General features: G+C 35.2%; 2 protein-coding genes across 3 annotated transcripts; both read left to right on the forward strand.

Annotated features, from left to right (window-relative positions):
• The first annotated feature begins 3,223 nt into the window (after positions 1-3,223).
• Positions 3,224-9,035, forward strand: LOC149540447 (uncharacterized). Of its 2 annotated transcripts, XM_089801552.1 has the most exons (8): positions 3,226-3,760; positions 3,864-4,174; positions 4,274-4,428; positions 4,717-5,729; positions 5,837-6,160; positions 6,272-7,464; positions 7,609-8,266; positions 8,354-9,035. In XM_089801552.1, the coding sequence occupies exons 1-8, from the start codon at positions 3,500-3,502 to the stop codon at positions 8,681-8,683; spliced, it is 4,245 nt and encodes a 1,414-aa protein (XP_089657678.1). In that variant the 5' UTR covers positions 3,226-3,499; the 3' UTR covers positions 8,684-9,035. The 2 variants fall into 2 exon arrangements, with proteins under 2 accessions (XP_089657677.1, XP_089657678.1); XM_089801551.1 differs by having other exon boundaries at positions 3,224-3,760; positions 6,272-8,266.
• A 6,785-nt stretch (positions 9,036-15,820) lies between these two features.
• On the forward strand, positions 15,821-16,926 carry LOC149540448 (uncharacterized). The gene is made up of 2 exons (XM_089801553.1): positions 15,821-15,961; positions 16,049-16,926. Exons 1-2 carry the CDS (start codon positions 15,866-15,868, stop codon positions 16,682-16,684), a joined length of 732 nt encoding a protein of 243 aa, XP_089657679.1. The 5' UTR covers positions 15,821-15,865; the 3' UTR covers positions 16,685-16,926.
• The last annotated feature ends 606 nt before the right edge of the window (positions 16,927-17,532 follow it).

Consider the following 17,532-nt stretch of genomic DNA (forward strand, 5'->3'; position numbering starts at 1 on the left):
TTAAAGTACTCATATGAAAGTTTACCTTTGTAATTCCCTTTCCATATGACCATTCTCTTTGTGAATAGAGCCTCCATCTCTTCTTGTTTGGCTTCTTTAGTGTAGAGAATTTCTAGTTATCTCATGTATCTTGATGGGCTTATCTCCTCCTTTCCTCTTTGGGTTGCTATCAGTGCAACTAAGGCTTTGAATGCCACTTCAGCCTTGGGTTGATTGTTGTCATAATTTCTTGGCTCAAATGTAGTGAGCTTTCCTATCAAGGCATCAAGAGATACATCCATTTTCTCTATCATTCTCAACTCCTAAATGGATGGTACCCTTATGACATACTTGGGTAGCAAGGTTCTTAGTATCTTGCTTACAAATCATCTTCATGTAATGTTTCTCGAACAGCTCTAATGGCTAGCATCACATCTTTCACTCTTTTATCATAGGTTTTGATGTCCTCTCCTTCTTCCATCTATATGTCGTCATATTTTCTTCTCAGTCTTTTAGCTATATCCTTCTATACATGCTTATCACCACTATAGATAATTCAAATACTATACACTATCTCCAACTCTTCTACATCTTTGTATTCAACATAGGATAGGGTGTTGGCTATAGCATCCATTTTGGCTATATGAGTTTCTCATTTCTCCTTTATCTGGTTAGGGGTGAGTGCAACAACATGTTCTACATACATTATCTCCACATGACTCCATTATGCATCTCCTAGAGTTCTTGGATGCAACCTCATCTTTTTGCACCATGGGTTGTAGTTTTCCTTCAAAAACATCCTTCTCTTTTCAATATTTTTTTATCTTTGCCTTGAGATGTTAAACTCCTTGCTTTAGACACAATCAGAAGCTAGGAACCTTATTTTCAAAGCCTACTTTTATTTGCCATATGAATTTTTTGGCACTGCATGTGAATTGAACCCAGAGTTCGACTTACACGCAGTGCCAAAAAATTAAGCTTTTGAAGATGCTGAGAGATGCAGCCCTGACAACCCTTTTTCTTCATGAATTTAATCTCCCGCATGAAGTGACCGTCTGATTGAGTTGCAGGAGTAGCATTTACAGTGCCTGCACCTGCAACAGAGTGGCAAATCATCAAAGAAGCCATTATTACTCAATTCCACTGGTTCATCCGGGTGCTGCGTGGCTACAAATTTGGGGATTGTCTGTTAGAAGAAACTTCTAGAATGAAACTGGAATATTCTGGAGATTTAATTCACTATTTTTTGATGAGCATTGTACAAGTATGAAGGCATTTCACTATCAAAAAGCCAACCAGATCGATTCTCGCTCTTCTGAGTGTAGTGCATGCGGCAGCTGCTCCTATAACAAGTAAGAATTTGGAGGGAGCCGCCCCGATCCAAAACTTTAGTTCAAATCATTTATTGATAGCGCATCTATGAACCCTATCAGATCCCCTGCTCCGCAAGGATTACGATTGGAAGCTGCAGATCATGTTTACAGCGTGCGGGTGTGTTTCAGTCTGAATGTGTCTGGAAAATATTCGTCAATGGCGTCACAAATGAAGGCGGTGTGTTGTCTCCCCCTAATTGCAGTGTCACCGCCACTGTTTAATTTTTATTTTTATGTTTTTTTTCAATTGATAAAGTGAAAAATGGAATGTTCTGGAGAGATCCGAATTTCTATCATTTTTGAAAATTAAAAATACACTAAAACCCCTGGGAAAAAAGACTCATCCAATTAGAAAAAAGAAATAACACATAAAAATTGATTTTAAAAATAGATCTTTTAACACAGGATATAAATTTGTTGTGTTAAGCCTTCGTACTTGAATATTAAGTCAACTACTTTTATACAAGGCTCGTGATAACAATAATGCATAACGTCTTAATTTTTTATTACATGAGATAATTATTTTTAGGATTTGTGATGTGAGGTGTGCTAGTAGGTGTCCAAACTATGTAATTAGCTAAACTAATTTACTTTTAAATATAACCTCTTAGTGTGGAATTCAACTATGTCACCCCTCTTCACTCATAGCGGTCATTTCTAGAGAAAGCAACTTGATTTATTTTATAATTTATTTTTACTATTTAAGAATAAATTTCATGGACATGGAAAATTTTAGATAAGTTACAAAGAAATAAATAATGTAAAAGTTTATTCTCATCTTTACAAATATTTTAAACAAATCAGTACTAAAATTTCTCCATAAAAATATTCTTAGTAACAAACAAATAACTAAATAAATATATAGATATATGTATATGTACATATACATATACGTACATGTACATATAGATATACGTACATGTACACCTATGTGGGTGTGGAAAGTGCAAAGAAAAATAAGGTTTGAAGTTTTTCACCATTATTTAAAGATTTATTCTCATGAAAAAAAGAAATCAAAGATTCTCATAGTGCTTTAATCATGTTCATTGTGTTCAAGTGGGTCTCCCTTTGTCTTTTGTAAAAGGTATTCCATGGCGGGCCATAAATAAAAGTTTTGAAAATCTAATCTCTCAAATACATGCTTATCTTCCACAATTTTTCTTGAAGTAAGTATGACCATGACCCAAGTTATAGTGAAAGTATCAGAGATGTGATTGCTTTTACGTCAATTGTAGTAAGATGTTCACACAAGAAGAAAAAGATTGATTCTCATTTCTTTTTCGTTTTGACAACATCGATTTTTATTATAATCTATACCTACCTTCTTTTTCTTTTTTTATTGTATTCCATGTTGGGCCATAAATAAAAGTTTTGGAACTTAAATCCAATCTCTCAAAAGACATTCTTATTTTCAACAATTTTTCTTGGAGTAGGTATGATCATGACCCAAGTAATAGTGAAAGTGTCAAAGATTGTGATTGCTTTTATATCACTGTAGTAAGATGCTCACACAAGAGAAAAAAGATTGATTCTCATCTTCTTTTCCTTTTTGACAATACCCATTTTCATTATAATCTATACCCTACCTTCTTTTTCTTTTGAAGGTAACCATATTCATGATAATTTATTCCTACCTCCTTTTTCTTTTGTTATTGCACATATTTTCATGATAACATATTCTCTATATCATTTTTCTTTGTGACAATATCCCTACCTTTTTCTTTATTGATTGTACCCATTTTCTTGATAATTTATTCTTACCTACGTTTTCTTTTAAATTTCATATATTTTCATGATTAACATATTTCTTACCTCCATTTTCCTAATAATCTATTCCCTGCTTTTTTTCCTTTATTGATTTTCTTTTTTGCCTTTATTGATTTTCTTTTTTTCCTTTATTGATTACCATTTCCATGTTGTTCCCTATCTACTTTTTCTTTTTAACCGCACTCGTTCTTATAATTACATATTCCCTATCTCCTTTATCTTTTTCACTGTACCCACTTTCATACCGCATATCATCATTATAAAAGGCTGTGAATATGGGGACGCCAACAAACTCATCTGTAAACATTCTGAGCAATCCGTTTTCAGTGCTTTAAATTATTTAATACAAGCCTTCCTTTCTTACTTCCAGTAACAGAAAAATGGGCAACACTTGCTGCTGTTCATGCTCTGCTCCTGCTCAAGTAGATTATCAAGATATATTTGATAAAGTGATCCAAGTGGAAGATATGAGTCACATTGATGAACTCATTTCTTACATAGACCAGCTCTTAACTGCCATTGACCAGGGAAACCTTCAATCAATTGCCCACCTTGCCAAGACCAATCGGGTGACTGCCTCTCTCAATTCCAGCGATGGTTTACTGGAGAAGATACTGAAGCGATCTAAGCACGTGTGCAAGGTACATATTTAAGCTTCTTGATGTACATAATTGAAGTTTTAATAGGAAGATGTACTTGACTCGAAAGAAATAACAGTTCTGTTGAATATGTTTTTAAGTGCAGAGGGACATTGTTCCAACTCTTAACCGTGAGACACGGAAATTGGTGATTGATGTGACGAATCAAGGAGCGCAGATAATGTGGGTGGGAGTAGCGCTGTCAGTTGTGGGTTTTGTGTTGGAAAGAATTGAGCAAGTTTCTTCCAACAGAGAGGAATGCATAGTGCTGCTGAAATACATGTTTAACCTTGCAAAATACATCAAGCAGTTGGAGGATCACTTGGGTAATCAAGAGAAGCTGAAAAGGGTTCTCCAATTCATTGTAGAAGGTTCCCTCCTCTGCATATCACAGATGCAGTCTCATCCACTTTCCAAGTAATTCAAATTTATGTATTGTAAATTTTATTTGGTCATTTGTCCGTAAATCGACTCCTAATAACAATGAATCTTTGTTTACTTTTGATGCTCATGTAGATTTTTCGCTGCTCCGGTTACGGCTGATGATCTGCAGAAATTACGAAGAGGGCTTGGGCAGGAGTACTCGGAGCTCACAATGGAATCAATAATTGCTGTGCTGAATAAGATTCCAGTTGTGTTGCCTCCATCCCAGGGAAGAACTCCTCAAGCAGGTGTTAATTTCTCTCGTCTTTCTAGCTGTTTAGGCTAATTTCGCCTACCTAGATCTCTTAAATTGTAAGTAGAATTACGTTGATTTTTTCAGTATGTCTGGTAGATGACACAAGAGTTTAATAGTCACTCACCCAAAATAAATAGTACTTTTTTGTGCAAATAGACCTGTTAACAACCAAAAAAATACTTAAAAATATCAACTTTTAGTACATTTGATCATATATATAATATCTTTCATTTTTATTTTAACACATTTTCTAATAAAATTTAATTTGTCTTTGTTGTAGTGGGTATTGAGGAAGCAACTAATACTGTTATTGAACTTCTCGATATGAAAGTTCAATCAGTTAAAGCAGTGGTTATTTATGGTCATGGTGGGATAGGAAAGACTACTTTAGCAGAAACAGTTTTCAGCAAACTTAACCTTCAGAACTACAAATATTGCAAGGTCTGTTTAGAGCAGAACTGTTCAGAGGCTGATCTGAAAGTTGCACAGCAACAAATCTTAAGAGACCTTTATGGCCCTAATATTAACCTCAGAAGTTTGAATGAAGGTCGGGACGAATTGTCCAAACATTTTAAAGAGCAATCCTCTAAGCCTGTCTTTATTTTTGTTGACAATGCATTGAAGCAAAGTGACCTGGAAAAGCTACTGCCTATTAGTGACCTGGCGTCACTTCCACCACAGAGCAGGATTCTTCTTACGACAAGGAATCTGAATGAGACCAGAATGCTCTTACAGCCAGGAGTTGAACGACGTGATTATCCAGTGCTTTGCCTTCCACAAGACAAGGCACGAGAAATCTTGTGTGAGTTGGCTTTAGATAGTGCCCACTTATGTTTTGATCCCACCATAGATATTAATGGCCTCCTCGAAATATGCCAGGGAATTCCACTGGTATTGAAAATGGCAGGGCCGAAATTACGTGAGCATGCACAAAATGTGGCAGCTTGTAGAGAGAGAGTGGAATATCTCAAGTCATGGTTGCTACAAGGAGGGGAAGGCGAATTAAGTGAGCGTATGGTGGACTTTGTTTATAATTGCTTGGATGCCTCTTGTAAAGAGGCATTTCTTGACATTGTCTTCTTCTTTTCTAATTGGGAGCGACAGAGGGTGGTCTTTAGCGTTGGCGCAACAGAGTTTGAAGAGCTTGAAAGGGCTGCGCTTGTAAACGTCACAAATGATGGCGAGGTGAATGTTCACGATATAGTGAAAGCACGAGGGAGAATGTTGTCGAGAGATGATGAGAAGAGAATCAACGACTCACGATCTCTCACTGATGCTCTTCAAGATCCAGAGGTATTTATTTTGGCATATAACTTTATAGAATCAGTTATGAAAAATATTTTAAAGATCAATTAATGCTCTACATTTGATTTACTTTTGAGTTGCACACATTTTTGCAGAGCATAAAGAAAATAAAGGGGATCGCTCTTAATGAATCATTCGAGCTGGACGCTGATCATCTGAATATGATGAAGAGATCTTTAAGAGTTTTGAGCTTGACAGGAAACACTAGAATAATAAATGGAGAATGTAGAGGAGCCTTTGAAAATCTAAGGCTGCTTAGCATGGAGAATCATAAAAATTACTCATGGATGGATGTAAGTAAACATCCAAGATTATCAGCAATCATTTTGAGAAATGAAAAAGATTCCTACTTCTCCAGAATAGATTCTGAGGATTCCAATGTCCCTGAGATAGACTCCCAAGATTCCGACGTCCCTGAGGCAAGATCTACAACTTCTATCTGATTTATAATATTATTTCTGGAAAAACAAATTAATTTTGATACTTTTTTCAAGACATTGCTAACTCGAGACAATGAAATTGTTTTGCAGTTTGCGGCCACCATCCCGTCTTCATTGAGATATTTATATATAGAAGGTTTTAGATTAACTAATTTTTTCACTACACTTTACCAAGTTCAGTCTTTGAATTGTCTAACATTACGATACTGTAGTGGGTTTAATAGCCTTCCTGAAAGCATTAGTAACCTATTTATTTTGAAACATTTGGATTTGAGCTCTTGTTCCAGCTTGGGGAGCCTTCCAAACAGTTTTGGTAGTTTGTCTTCTTTAGGACATTTGAATTTGAGCTCTTGTTCCAGCTTGGAGAGCCTTCCAGACAGTTTTGGTAGTTTGTCTTCTTTAGGAGATTTGGATTTGAGCTCTTGTTCCAGCTTGGGGAGCCTTCCAGACAGTTTTGGTAGTTTGTCTTCTTTAGGACATTTGGATTTGAGGTCTTGTTCCAGCTTGGGGAGCCTTCCAGACAGTTTTGGTAGTTTGTCTTCTTTAGGAGGTTTGTATTTGAGCTCTTGTTCCAGCTTGGGGAGCCTTCCAAACAGTTTTGGTAGTTTGTCTTCTTTAGGACATTTGAATTTGAGCTCTTGTTCCAGCTTGGGGAGCCTTCCAGACAGTTTTGGTAGTTTGTCTTCTTTAGGAGATTTGGATTTGAGCTCTTGTTCCAGCTTGGGGAGCCTTCCAGACAGTTTTGGTAGTTTGTCTTCTTTAGGAGATTTGGATTTGAGCTCTTGTTCCAGCTTGGGGAGCCTTCCAGACAGTTTTGGTAGTTTGTCTTCTTTAGGAGATTTGGATTTGAGCTCTTGTTCCAGCTTGGGGAGCCTTCCAGACAGTTTTGGTAGTTTGTCTTCTTTAGGACATTTGTATTTGAGCTCTTGTTCCAGCTTGGGGAGCCTTCCAGACAGTTTTGGTAGTTTGTCTTCTTTAGGACGTTTGGATTTGAGCTCTTGTTCCAGCTTGGGGAGCCTTCCAGACAGTTTTGGTAGTTTGTCTTCTTTAGGAGGTTTGTATTTGAGCTCTTGTTCCAGCTTGGGGAGCCTTCCAAACAGTTTTGGTAGTTTGTCTTCTTTAGGAGATTTGAATTTGAGCTTTTGTTCCAGCTTGGAGAGCCTTCCAAACAGTTTTGGTAGTTTGTCTCCTTTAGGAGATTTGAATTTGAGCTTTTGTTCCAGCTTGGGGAGCCTTCCAGACAGTTTTGGTAGTTTGTCTTCTTTAGGACATTTGGATTTGAGGTGTTGTTCCAGCTTGGGGAGCCTTCCAGACAGTTTTGGTAGTTTGTCTTCTTTAGGAGGTTTGTATTTGAGCTCTTGTTCCAGCTTGGGGAGCCTTCCAAACAGTTTTGGTAGTTTGTCTTCTTTAGGAGGTTTGTATTTGAGCTCTTGTTCCAGCTTGGGGAGCCTTCCAGACAGTTTTGGTAGTTTGTCTTCTTTAGGACATTTGGATTTGAACTGTTGTTCCAGCTTGGGGAACCTTCCAGACAGTTTTGGTAGTTTGTCTTCTTTAGGACATTTAAATTTGAGCTCTTGTTCCAGCTTGGGGAGCCTTCCAGACAGTTTTGGTAGTTTGTCTTCTTTAGGACATTTGGATTTGAACTATTGTTCCAGCTTGGGGAACCTTCCAGACAGTTTTGGTAGTTTATATAAGTTGTTGGAACTATATTTAGTCAAATGTACACAACTATCTTTGTTGCCTGAAAGTTTTGGAAATCTTGCTTCCCTGAAACATTTGAAGTTGGAAGACTGTGAGAAGCTCACAAATCTACCTCAAAATTTTGGTCAGCTGAAGTATTTAGAATATGTGAACATGCAAGGATGCATTGCATTACAGAGCCTCTCTGGTGATTTTGAATGTTTGAGTTCACTGACTGCCGTGAAGGCTTCAGAATGTTCCCAACTAGAGGAAAATACAATTGATACATTAGCCAAGATGAAGGGATTGATGGTGGTGGATATGCACAAAAGCCCCAAGTTGAAAGAGCGATGGGAGCAAGTGAAGGAGCGTTACTCCTTAACAATAGTGGAGTGTGGAAGAGAGGTAATTTGTCTTGTGCTTAACTAAGGAATTTATTTCAGATGTTATGCTCATCGTGTTCTTAATTTGAGCGTCTTTCTTACATTGCAGAGATTGCGTGATGAAATATACCCACATGCAGATGTGATGAGTAGAGCATTTTTTCACAGCGAGTCAAAATTCGTGCATGTGGATGAGAACGGGCAGCTCGGGGAGTGGCCCAGTCCGGCAGGTGGGGTAAAACTGTGGGTGTTGGGAAGCGGTGAAGAAGAAGTGGATGGAGGTGGTTGCTTCGGAGGGTGGGCAGATGATATTTGTGGATGTGGGAGGGTCGTAGGAGGAAAGCTCTGCCACATTTGCCCAGCGGCACAGTTGCCTGGATGCCTCCTGACAATATTGTGGAAAATAAGGACAATTTGGGGGTTGGGAATTGCATTGTGAGCACATCAGTGAGACTTGATCTTGATCACCTCCAATTCATACTGCCCAACTTTGGAACACTTCCTCTTGCTGAATCTGAGCACGAAGATATTTCTGACCAATTGTTGTCCCCTGTTTTGGAAGCAATTGAGTTTCTGCAAACCGACTATTTCTGACCAATTGTTGTCCCCTGTCCTCGGCCATGAGCAGTGCACCAAAATCCAATCATTTCGAAGCAATTCAAGGCAAACAGTTGTGTCAAATTATACATCTCCCTTGTGTCAAAGAAACCGAATATTGCATGAGATCAAATTATCTCCCTTGTTTTCACAGTGAAGAACCCCCAAATGGAATAAAATTGAGCATTTCTGAACTTGAATTCTTTAATTTTATAAATTTATAATTGAGCATTTCTGAACTTGAATTCTTTAATTTTATAAATTTATAATTGAGCATTTCTGAACTTGAATTCTTTAATTTTATACATTTATATATTTGTAAAAATGGCCAATCTTGATAACAATTCCTGAAAGTGATACAAATTTTTAAAACAGATCTCGAGTTCAGATTACAGGTGGAGGATCAACTTGTCTAAATCAGAACTTAAAGATATTTGATCTGTTAGAATACTTTTTTTAATAACATTAGTCAAAATTAAATTATTATTATTATTATTATTATTATTATTATTATTATTTTTTTTTTTTTTTTTTTTTTTAAATTTTTTTTTTTTTTTTTTTAAATGCACCTAGTAAACTTTCTAACGTGATCGGTAGCGCTGGCGCGACACGCCCACCAGTACCACCAACGCTTTGACCTGGAGCTATGAACCAGTGATCTAACTTTTTATAATTACATTAATTAGAGTTAGATCATTTTTTAATAGAAAATCTATATCTGTGATTTCCATTTTAATCATATTTCTTTCTCATTTGTTATATTTATTTGTGATATTTTTGAAATTTTGAAATCTAAAATGTTTTTTTATTTAATCTTTTAGAATGAAATATGTATGGTGTTCATATGAAAATGTATTATTTTCCTTAATATGAATGAATTTTAACTTCTATGTTTTTGAGTGAATTTAAATTTTTAAATTTTTTTCTCTATTTAAGATTTTATTGTTTTTCTAAATTGAAATAAAAAAACTTAATTTTATTTATTTCTTATATAGATATGGTACATATAATTTTATTTATGTCCAAGTGTTATATACAAATATCTATTAACTTTGAGGAGGTACAAGCAGACCTCTCTATTTTGTATGTATTTGATCTTTATATTTTTCAAATTCCATCGTTAAAATATTATTCTACTACTTCAATGTCATTCAATTCCTCTAGTAAAATGTGCTTATGTGTAAGGATTTCTTATTATATATACCTACAACTAATGGAATAGTTGTAATGCAATTAGGAGCCTAAAGACGTCATTAAATTGCATTTGCAGAAGATCTTGAAAATGTTATGTTCATGTTCAAGAAATATGAAGGATGGATGGATAGAAGATTAATGTAACTAAGCTAGATTCTTACTGTTATACTTTTCCTCTTTGTATTCTAACAGCATAAAATTCTAAGAATAGATATCTTTTGGGCAATTTTCAAATATGACTTTGTTACTTGTAATTTGGAAGTAGATATTTGTAAGAGGTACTAGTGTTGTCATTATGGATATTCCTACTATATTAGTTTCTAAAAAAAATTAAAAATAAGCTTTTGTTATTAGTCTTGTATAATGAAGGAATACATAGAATAATCTTTTAATCAAATAATTATTTTCTTTTGTATGGATGCTTCTTTTGCATTGCCATGAGAGGAGTGCTCAATATGGAATATCATAAAAGGGTAGAATCGAAAATGATGTGATTGATTCATGTATATCCATATATGTTTATGCAGCTGTCCATGTAGGATATCATGTAACTTCAAGTTTGGATAAACCATGTTATGTTTTATAAGTGCTTAAGATGGGACTATGATACCAAAATGATAATTAAGAAAAGGTTGATCATGTTATTTTGTACTATACAATTTCATTACTCCTCTTAATTTTGATTATTTAGAGTTTTGGGTATCTATCATGTCCTTAAAGATTTTGGAGAAGCATAACAACTTTGTGGTAGGGTGGAAAAGAACTCCTGCAATATTATCATCCTAAGTATTTCTTGAGTAGGTTCTAGAGCTCCTATTAGAAAAGTCATCATGCTTAAGACATTTCAGTATAATTTTAGAGTCTCTTGAATATAGTGCTTAGTTGGTTGTTGGATCTTGCTAAAAAATATTATTTCTAAATTTTGAATGTTATTTTTTTTTTCTTTTGTCATGCTTGTATATATTCTATTAATTACATAGAAATTATATTTATTGACTGGGCAATCTCTATAATGACCTTGACTCTAATAGACTTTGCCACTTTTTATGAAGATTCTTGATATTGCTCTTATTTTGTAAGTGCAGTCATTACATAGAATTGGTAATCTAAATTTAGCTATAAGCATTTAATTAGTTGATATTGAGGATTAGTTCTATATTATTCATCAAAAATATCTGACGATATAGCTCTAAAAATATATTTATAGAAGGTAGTCATCAACAAAATGTTTTAGAAAAATCTAGATGTTTGTACTCATAAAACATGTCTGATAGCACAAACAACCCTTTATTAAACCCCATCTTAATTAAAAAATTAACAGGAAAATATGCCTTCCAATGGATCTACCTTTACTTGTTGGATATTCATCAATTGATTATGTACCAAGACATTATTGGAAATTTTAATTTATTATCTTTACTTGTGCAGATATTTCAACTGTTTTAACTGTCAACTACTTGCTTCCCTCAAGAGTGTATTGACAATTTTTTCTTCCCTGTTAAGTTTAATGGATCATATTGTTGATTGTGGTATATAAAAAAAGGGTTTTATAAGCTTTCTTTTTTTGTGTGTATAGGTGGTTGAAATGTTATGAATTTCAATAAGTTTCTCGCAAGCACGCGCGAAATTATCAGTTGCATCAACCTATTAACTATTTGAATTTAAAACATTTGTAATCTATCTTCCTTGTGTTTACACTTCAAAGGAGCCAAGCTTTCACAATATAAAGGGTTGAGAAGCCAAGCTTTCAGATTTTATGGTGTTGAGGAGAGTAGCTTAAAATAGTTTTCTAGCAAGGATCTTGTAGAATCTTTTGGTGAGCAATAACATACTTATTGTCATATTCTTCTAAGTTACTTGTAGTTCCAAAATTAAATAATTATATGAAAGATCTTAGATAATGGTTCTAAAATTGAGTGAAATTGATGTCTACATTACTTATTTTACAAACTATTTTATGTATTCAATATCTACTAACAAACTATTTTATTTATTCACACTTCAATATAAAGGTTATATCTTTATTTATATAAGATAAGGTAAGATAATTTTATTAACGTCCGAAAAAATACCACAACATGGGTCTATGGGACTAGAAGCTTACAACCTAGAAGATAGTGGACAAACGGAGCACAAAATGGTGTCCACAAAAGAACAAGCACAGTAGATGAAGAAGAAAGCTAGAGACATCACGGAAAGGATTAGGTATCCATCCTCAAAGGGAAAAAAATCCAACAATGACTGATATGGCCGGTGGCTACTGGGTCCCTATGGTGTAGCTGAGTGCTACAAGAGGAGTGTCGCTGGCGAAGAGGTCCACTATGGCATCTCATTGATCTAGAATGGCCCATGTTAGGGAATATACAAGAAATCAAATTTTTATTAAGGTTCAATCTCTAAAAACACAAGATTTTCTTGCATGACCAATAAATAAATCTTCTAAAAACATCTAGTTGTCATTTATGAAAGTTTACTTAAATCATTAAAAAAAATTAGAAACACGTGTCAAAACCTCAACTAGATACTTGACACTAGTAATTTCATCGTGCACCATCATCCAACATACTACTTCTTGATCATGCTAAGCGAACTCTCAAGCTGAATGTATGCAACTCTCATTGTACAAAATTATCATCACTATTATACTAGGTCTTATAGACCCACAAGGTACACATCTTATAGAAGTACCAATATCTCTCTTTCATGAGAGATCACAAAAATTTCCCCTTCTTCCTCTATCAAAAAACTCACGAAACTTCATTTGCACACAATTCTTCTTGTTGATGGTTATTATGTGCATTGTCAAAGGACTATGCTAGAGAGTTAAACAAATTGGACTTCAATCTCAATTTGATAACCATTTTTTTATCAGTTGCCGTGAATTTTTCAAGAAGGTCTCATCTAATGTTGTGTTTCTTGCAACATTGTCTACCTCACACATAGACTCCTACCATGAGACCACATTTCTAATGTGGGCGAGGTCATCTCATAACACCTCAACTTCCATCACCTTTTGAATGGATGGGTGGCATGGCTCCTAACAAAATAAAATTTTTAATTAAACACAATAAATATTTTGTTTATTTAATATCTAGGACATCACATAAACTATACAAGAAGGCTAGACCTTTAGAAATGCATTCAAAATCATTAAAAAAATACTTAGAAACACTCCAAAAAATCAAACCATTTATTCAACAAAACTGATTCCATTTCTAGTGCTTGGCCAAACAATGATATCAGAAACCCAAAGCAATGGACTGCTTAATTTAGGATTGGGCATGCCAAATGACTCCTAATGCATTATTTAGTCTCATTTAATTATCGACTAGGGATGTAAACTTGGAATAGCATCAGCAAAGTATATGCTTCAAACTCCCTCTTCTAAGCCTATTTAAGGAATTCAAATGCTTATGCTTCAGGGAAATGAAACTAAAACTGCTAAGCCAATGTATTCTAATCAAAGCAGGAAATTACAATTAGGAACTACTCCAACTGACTATGCTGCAGGAATAGACTACTAATTCTGGTATTAGTGGCTGCAGGAACAGCAGAGTTCTAAAACATAAAAATAAATAGGAAATGAACTCTATACTAACAAGGTAATTCACTCATCAAGTGGGCCCCCCTTGAATAAGTGAATGGGAAATACAATCAAGATGAAAGATGAAAACTTGAGTTGAACATTCTATTCATCTATAAAAATGATTACACTTGATTGGAACAGTATGCAAGAGTTTTGTATTGAAACCAATTTGTTCGACTAACCTCTACAAAGAGTCAAAACAATCGATTATTTAAAAGGAAAACTACCACTAACTCCCTAGACCTATGATCACTTCATAATGAGGATTAGTTACAACTCATAAAGTTTCATAACAAAAAACATTATTGGTCATGAACAATCCCAAAAGATAGCGCACACTAAATCTGCATGTTGCATTCAACAGAAGGCATTGACTTGCTTGTGAAGATTCTGCTATCACGATTGCTTTTGATGACTCTTGTGCTAAAATGTTGGTCCTTGAATATCCAAGTTCAACTCCTACAAGATAATTAATGTGCACACACACATCCAACCATATACATATGTATGTCCATATCATCAATATTAGGAAAATATGTTAGTCTTAATTATCACTCTTGCGAACCTATGGCTACAGGAGGTAACTACCCAAAATATATCTTAGGAGAGAAGCATCCATTAACGTATATAACTATTATATTCACCATTCTTGTCCATGAAATTAGGCAGATTATACGTCTTTAGAGGTATCCACATTCCATCTTATGTTCACACACACATATAATCATATACATAGAAACCATAAGTTCATATACTTAAACCATAAATTTATGTCTATGTGCAACAAAATATCTTAGAAAGAGGATAAAAATAGTGAAAAAGATGGCTAATTTAGGAGCCCATCATTCCCCCCAATTGAACTATTGTTGGTCCCCAACAATTGTAAAGTTCCAAACCCTAGCACGAACCCTCATATCATTAGTTGTTTTATGTCCTGGCTCATCATGAATATAATCAAAGTATCCATGAGTCTCTTTGAGTCTTTCCCAACACTGAACTTCAAAGGCCATGTCACAATCTGTTGCATTGTTGTTCATTGCCAGCAATGGATGAAGGAAGATTGGAGGCTAAAACTTTAATGGAACCCAACGGTTAAGGAGTGTCCTACCCAACATAATATACCATGGAACTCTCCTCATGGAAAGGGTTAAATTCTAAGGTGAGTGAGGTTCCATTCTTTTTTAATCCTATGACATTCTTATCCACCATTGTCTGGAGGCATTAATTTTTGTAGCAACATCCTAAGAGGAATGCTGGTCCCAATCTGCAAAGTCTTGTTCTCTCACTGGATAGATATTATTGGCTCCACTAGGGTTTCCTATGACAGAGATCCAGTCAAAATATGTTCTTCTAGAGTGTTGTACTTCACGCCTCATCATTAAAGGAACTGACATTTCCTTAGAACATTTGAATTTAAGCTCTTGTTCCAGCTTGGGGAGCCTTCCAAACAGTTTTGGTAGTTTGTCTTCTTTAGAACAATTGTATTTAAGCTCTTGTTCCAGCTTGGGGGGAGCCTTCCAAACAATTTTGGTAGTTTGTCTTCTTTAGAACATTTGAATTTAAGGTATTGTTCCAGCTTGGGGAGCCTTCCAAACAGTTTTCGTAGTTTGTCTTCTTTCGAACATTTGGATTTAAGCTCTTGTTCCAGCTTGGGGAGCCTTCCAAACAGTTTTGGTAGTTTGTCTTCTTTAGAACATTTGGATTTAAGCTCTTGTTCCAGCTTGGGGAGCCTTCCAAACAGTTTTGGTAGTTTGTCTTCTTTAGAACATTTGAATTTAAGCTCTTGTTCCAGCTTGGGGAGCCTTCCAAACAGTTTTGGTAGTTTGTCTTCTTTAGAACATTTGTATTTAAGCTCTTGTTCCAGCTTGGGGAGCCTTCCAAACAGTTTTGGTAGTTTGTCTTCTTTAGAACATTTGTATTTAATCTTTTGTTCAAGCTTGGGGAGCCTTCCAAATAGTTTTGGTAGTTTATATAAGTTTTTGAAACTATATTTAGTCAAATGTACACAACTATCTTTGTTGCCCGAAAGTTTTGGAAATCTTGCTTCCCTGAAACATTTGGAGTTGCAAGACTGTGAGAAGCTCACGAATCTACCTCAAAATTTTGGTCAGCTGAAGTATTTAGAATATGTGAGCATGCAAGGATGCATTGCATTACAGAGCCTCTCTGGTGATTTTGAATGTTTGAGTTCACTGACTGTCGTGAAGGCTTCAGAATGTTCCCAACTAGAGATAAATACAATTGATGGTGGTGGATATACACAAAAGCCCCAAGTTGAAAGAGCGATGGGAGCAAGTGAAGGAGCGTTACTCCTTAACAATAGTGGAGTGTGGAAGACAGGTAATTTGTCTTGTGCTTAACTAAGGAATTTATTTCAGATGTTATGCTCATCGTGTTCTTAATTTGAGCGTCTTTCTTACATTGCAGAGCTTCAGTGATGAAATATACCCACATGCAGATGTGATGAGTAGAGCATTTTTTCACAGCGAGTCAAAATTCGTGCATGTGGATGAGAACGGGCAGCTCGGGGAGTGGCCCAGTCCGGCAGGTGGGGTAAAACTGTGGGTGTTGGTAAAGGAGAGGGATGTCACATCATCAGCATCATCAAATAGCAGGTGTTGGGAAGCGGTGAAGAAGAAGTGGATGGAGGTGGTTGCTTCGGAGGGTGGGCAGATGATATTTGTGGATGTGGGAGGGTCGTGGGAGGAAAGAGAGAGGCGTATTGAGGAAGCTCTGCCACATTTGCCCAGCGACACAGTTGCCTGGATGCCACCTGACAACAGGGCGAGGCTACTCTTCACCTATTTCGTGCAGCGTTGTTACAAGAGACATATGGTCAGAAGGCAGAGTTTTGGGGTTAGGAATTGCATTGTGAGCACATCAGTGTGGGTAGATGAAGAGGGGAGGAGGAGACTTGATCTCGATCACCTCCAATTCATACTGCCCGACTTTGGAACACTTCCTTTTGCTGAATCTGAGCACGAAGATATTTCTGACCAATTGTTGTCCCCTGTTTTGGAAGCAATTGAGTTTCTGCAAAATGAGTATTACTATCTCACATAGTATTCATGTATGGCATTGCGTCCTCGGCTTTCTGGCAGGCGGCCATGAGGAGTGCACCAAAATCCAATCATTTCGAAGCAATTCAAGGCAAACAGTTGTGTCAAATTATACATCTCCCTTCTTTACAAATTATCTAGGTACCTACTGGATGCTGTCCTACCGAATATTGCATGAGATCAAATTATCTCCCTTGTTTTCACAGTGAAGAACCCCCAAATGGAATAAAATTGAGCATTTCTGAACTTGAATTCTTTAATTTTATAAATTTATAATTGAGCATTTCTGAACTTGAATTCTTTAATTTTATACATTTATATATTTGTAAAAATGACCAATCTTGATAACAATTCCTGAAAGTGATACAAATTATTAAAACAGATCTCGAGTTCAGATTACAAGTGGAGGATCAACTTGTCTAAATCAGAACTTAAATATTTGATCTGTTAGAATACTTTTTTTAATAACATTATTCAAAATTAAATTATTATTATTATTATCTAACTTTTTATAATTACATTAATTAGAGTTAGATCATTTTTTAATAGAAAATCTATTAGAATATCTGTAATTTCCATTTTAATCATATTTCTTTCTCATTTGCTATATTTATTTGTGATATTTTTGAAATTTTGAAATCTAAAATATTTTTTTATTTAATCTTTTAGAATGAAATATGTAAGGTGTTCATATGAAAATGTATTATTTTCTTTAATATGAATGAATTTTAACTTTTATGTTTTTGAGTGAATTTAATTTTTTTAATTTTTTCTCTATTTAAGATTTTATTGTTTTTCTAAATTGAAATAAAATAATTAATTTTATTTATTTCTTATATAGATATGGTACAT

Source organism: Cupressus sempervirens, chromosome 9 (genome assembly GCF_028749045.1).
Source record: "Cupressus sempervirens isolate cs-2001-9-10 chromosome 9, ASM2874904v1, whole genome shotgun sequence".
Lineage (NCBI taxonomy): Eukaryota > Viridiplantae > Streptophyta > Pinopsida > Cupressales > Cupressaceae > Cupressus > Cupressus sempervirens.

Bases quoted from the DNA above. Each gene is read 5' to 3' on its own strand.
- LOC149540447 (XM_089801551.1), top strand. From the start codon at position 3,500: ATGGGCAACACTTGCTGCTGTTCATGCTCTGCTCCTGCTCAAGTAGAT. The intron at 4,175-4,273 runs GTAATTCAAATT...ATGCTCATGTAG, and splicing joins CAGTCTCATCCACTTTCCAA to ATTTTTCGCTGCTCCGGTTA. The intron at 5,730-5,836 runs GTATTTATTTTG...ACATTTTTGCAG, and splicing joins ATGCTCTTCAAGATCCAGAG to AGCATAAAGAAAATAAAGGG.
- LOC149540448 (XM_089801553.1), top strand. From the start codon at position 15,866: ATGGTGGTGGATATACACAAAAGCCCCAAGTTGAAAGAGCGATGGGAG. The intron at 15,962-16,048 runs GTAATTTGTCTT...CTTACATTGCAG, and splicing joins TAGTGGAGTGTGGAAGACAG to AGCTTCAGTGATGAAATATA.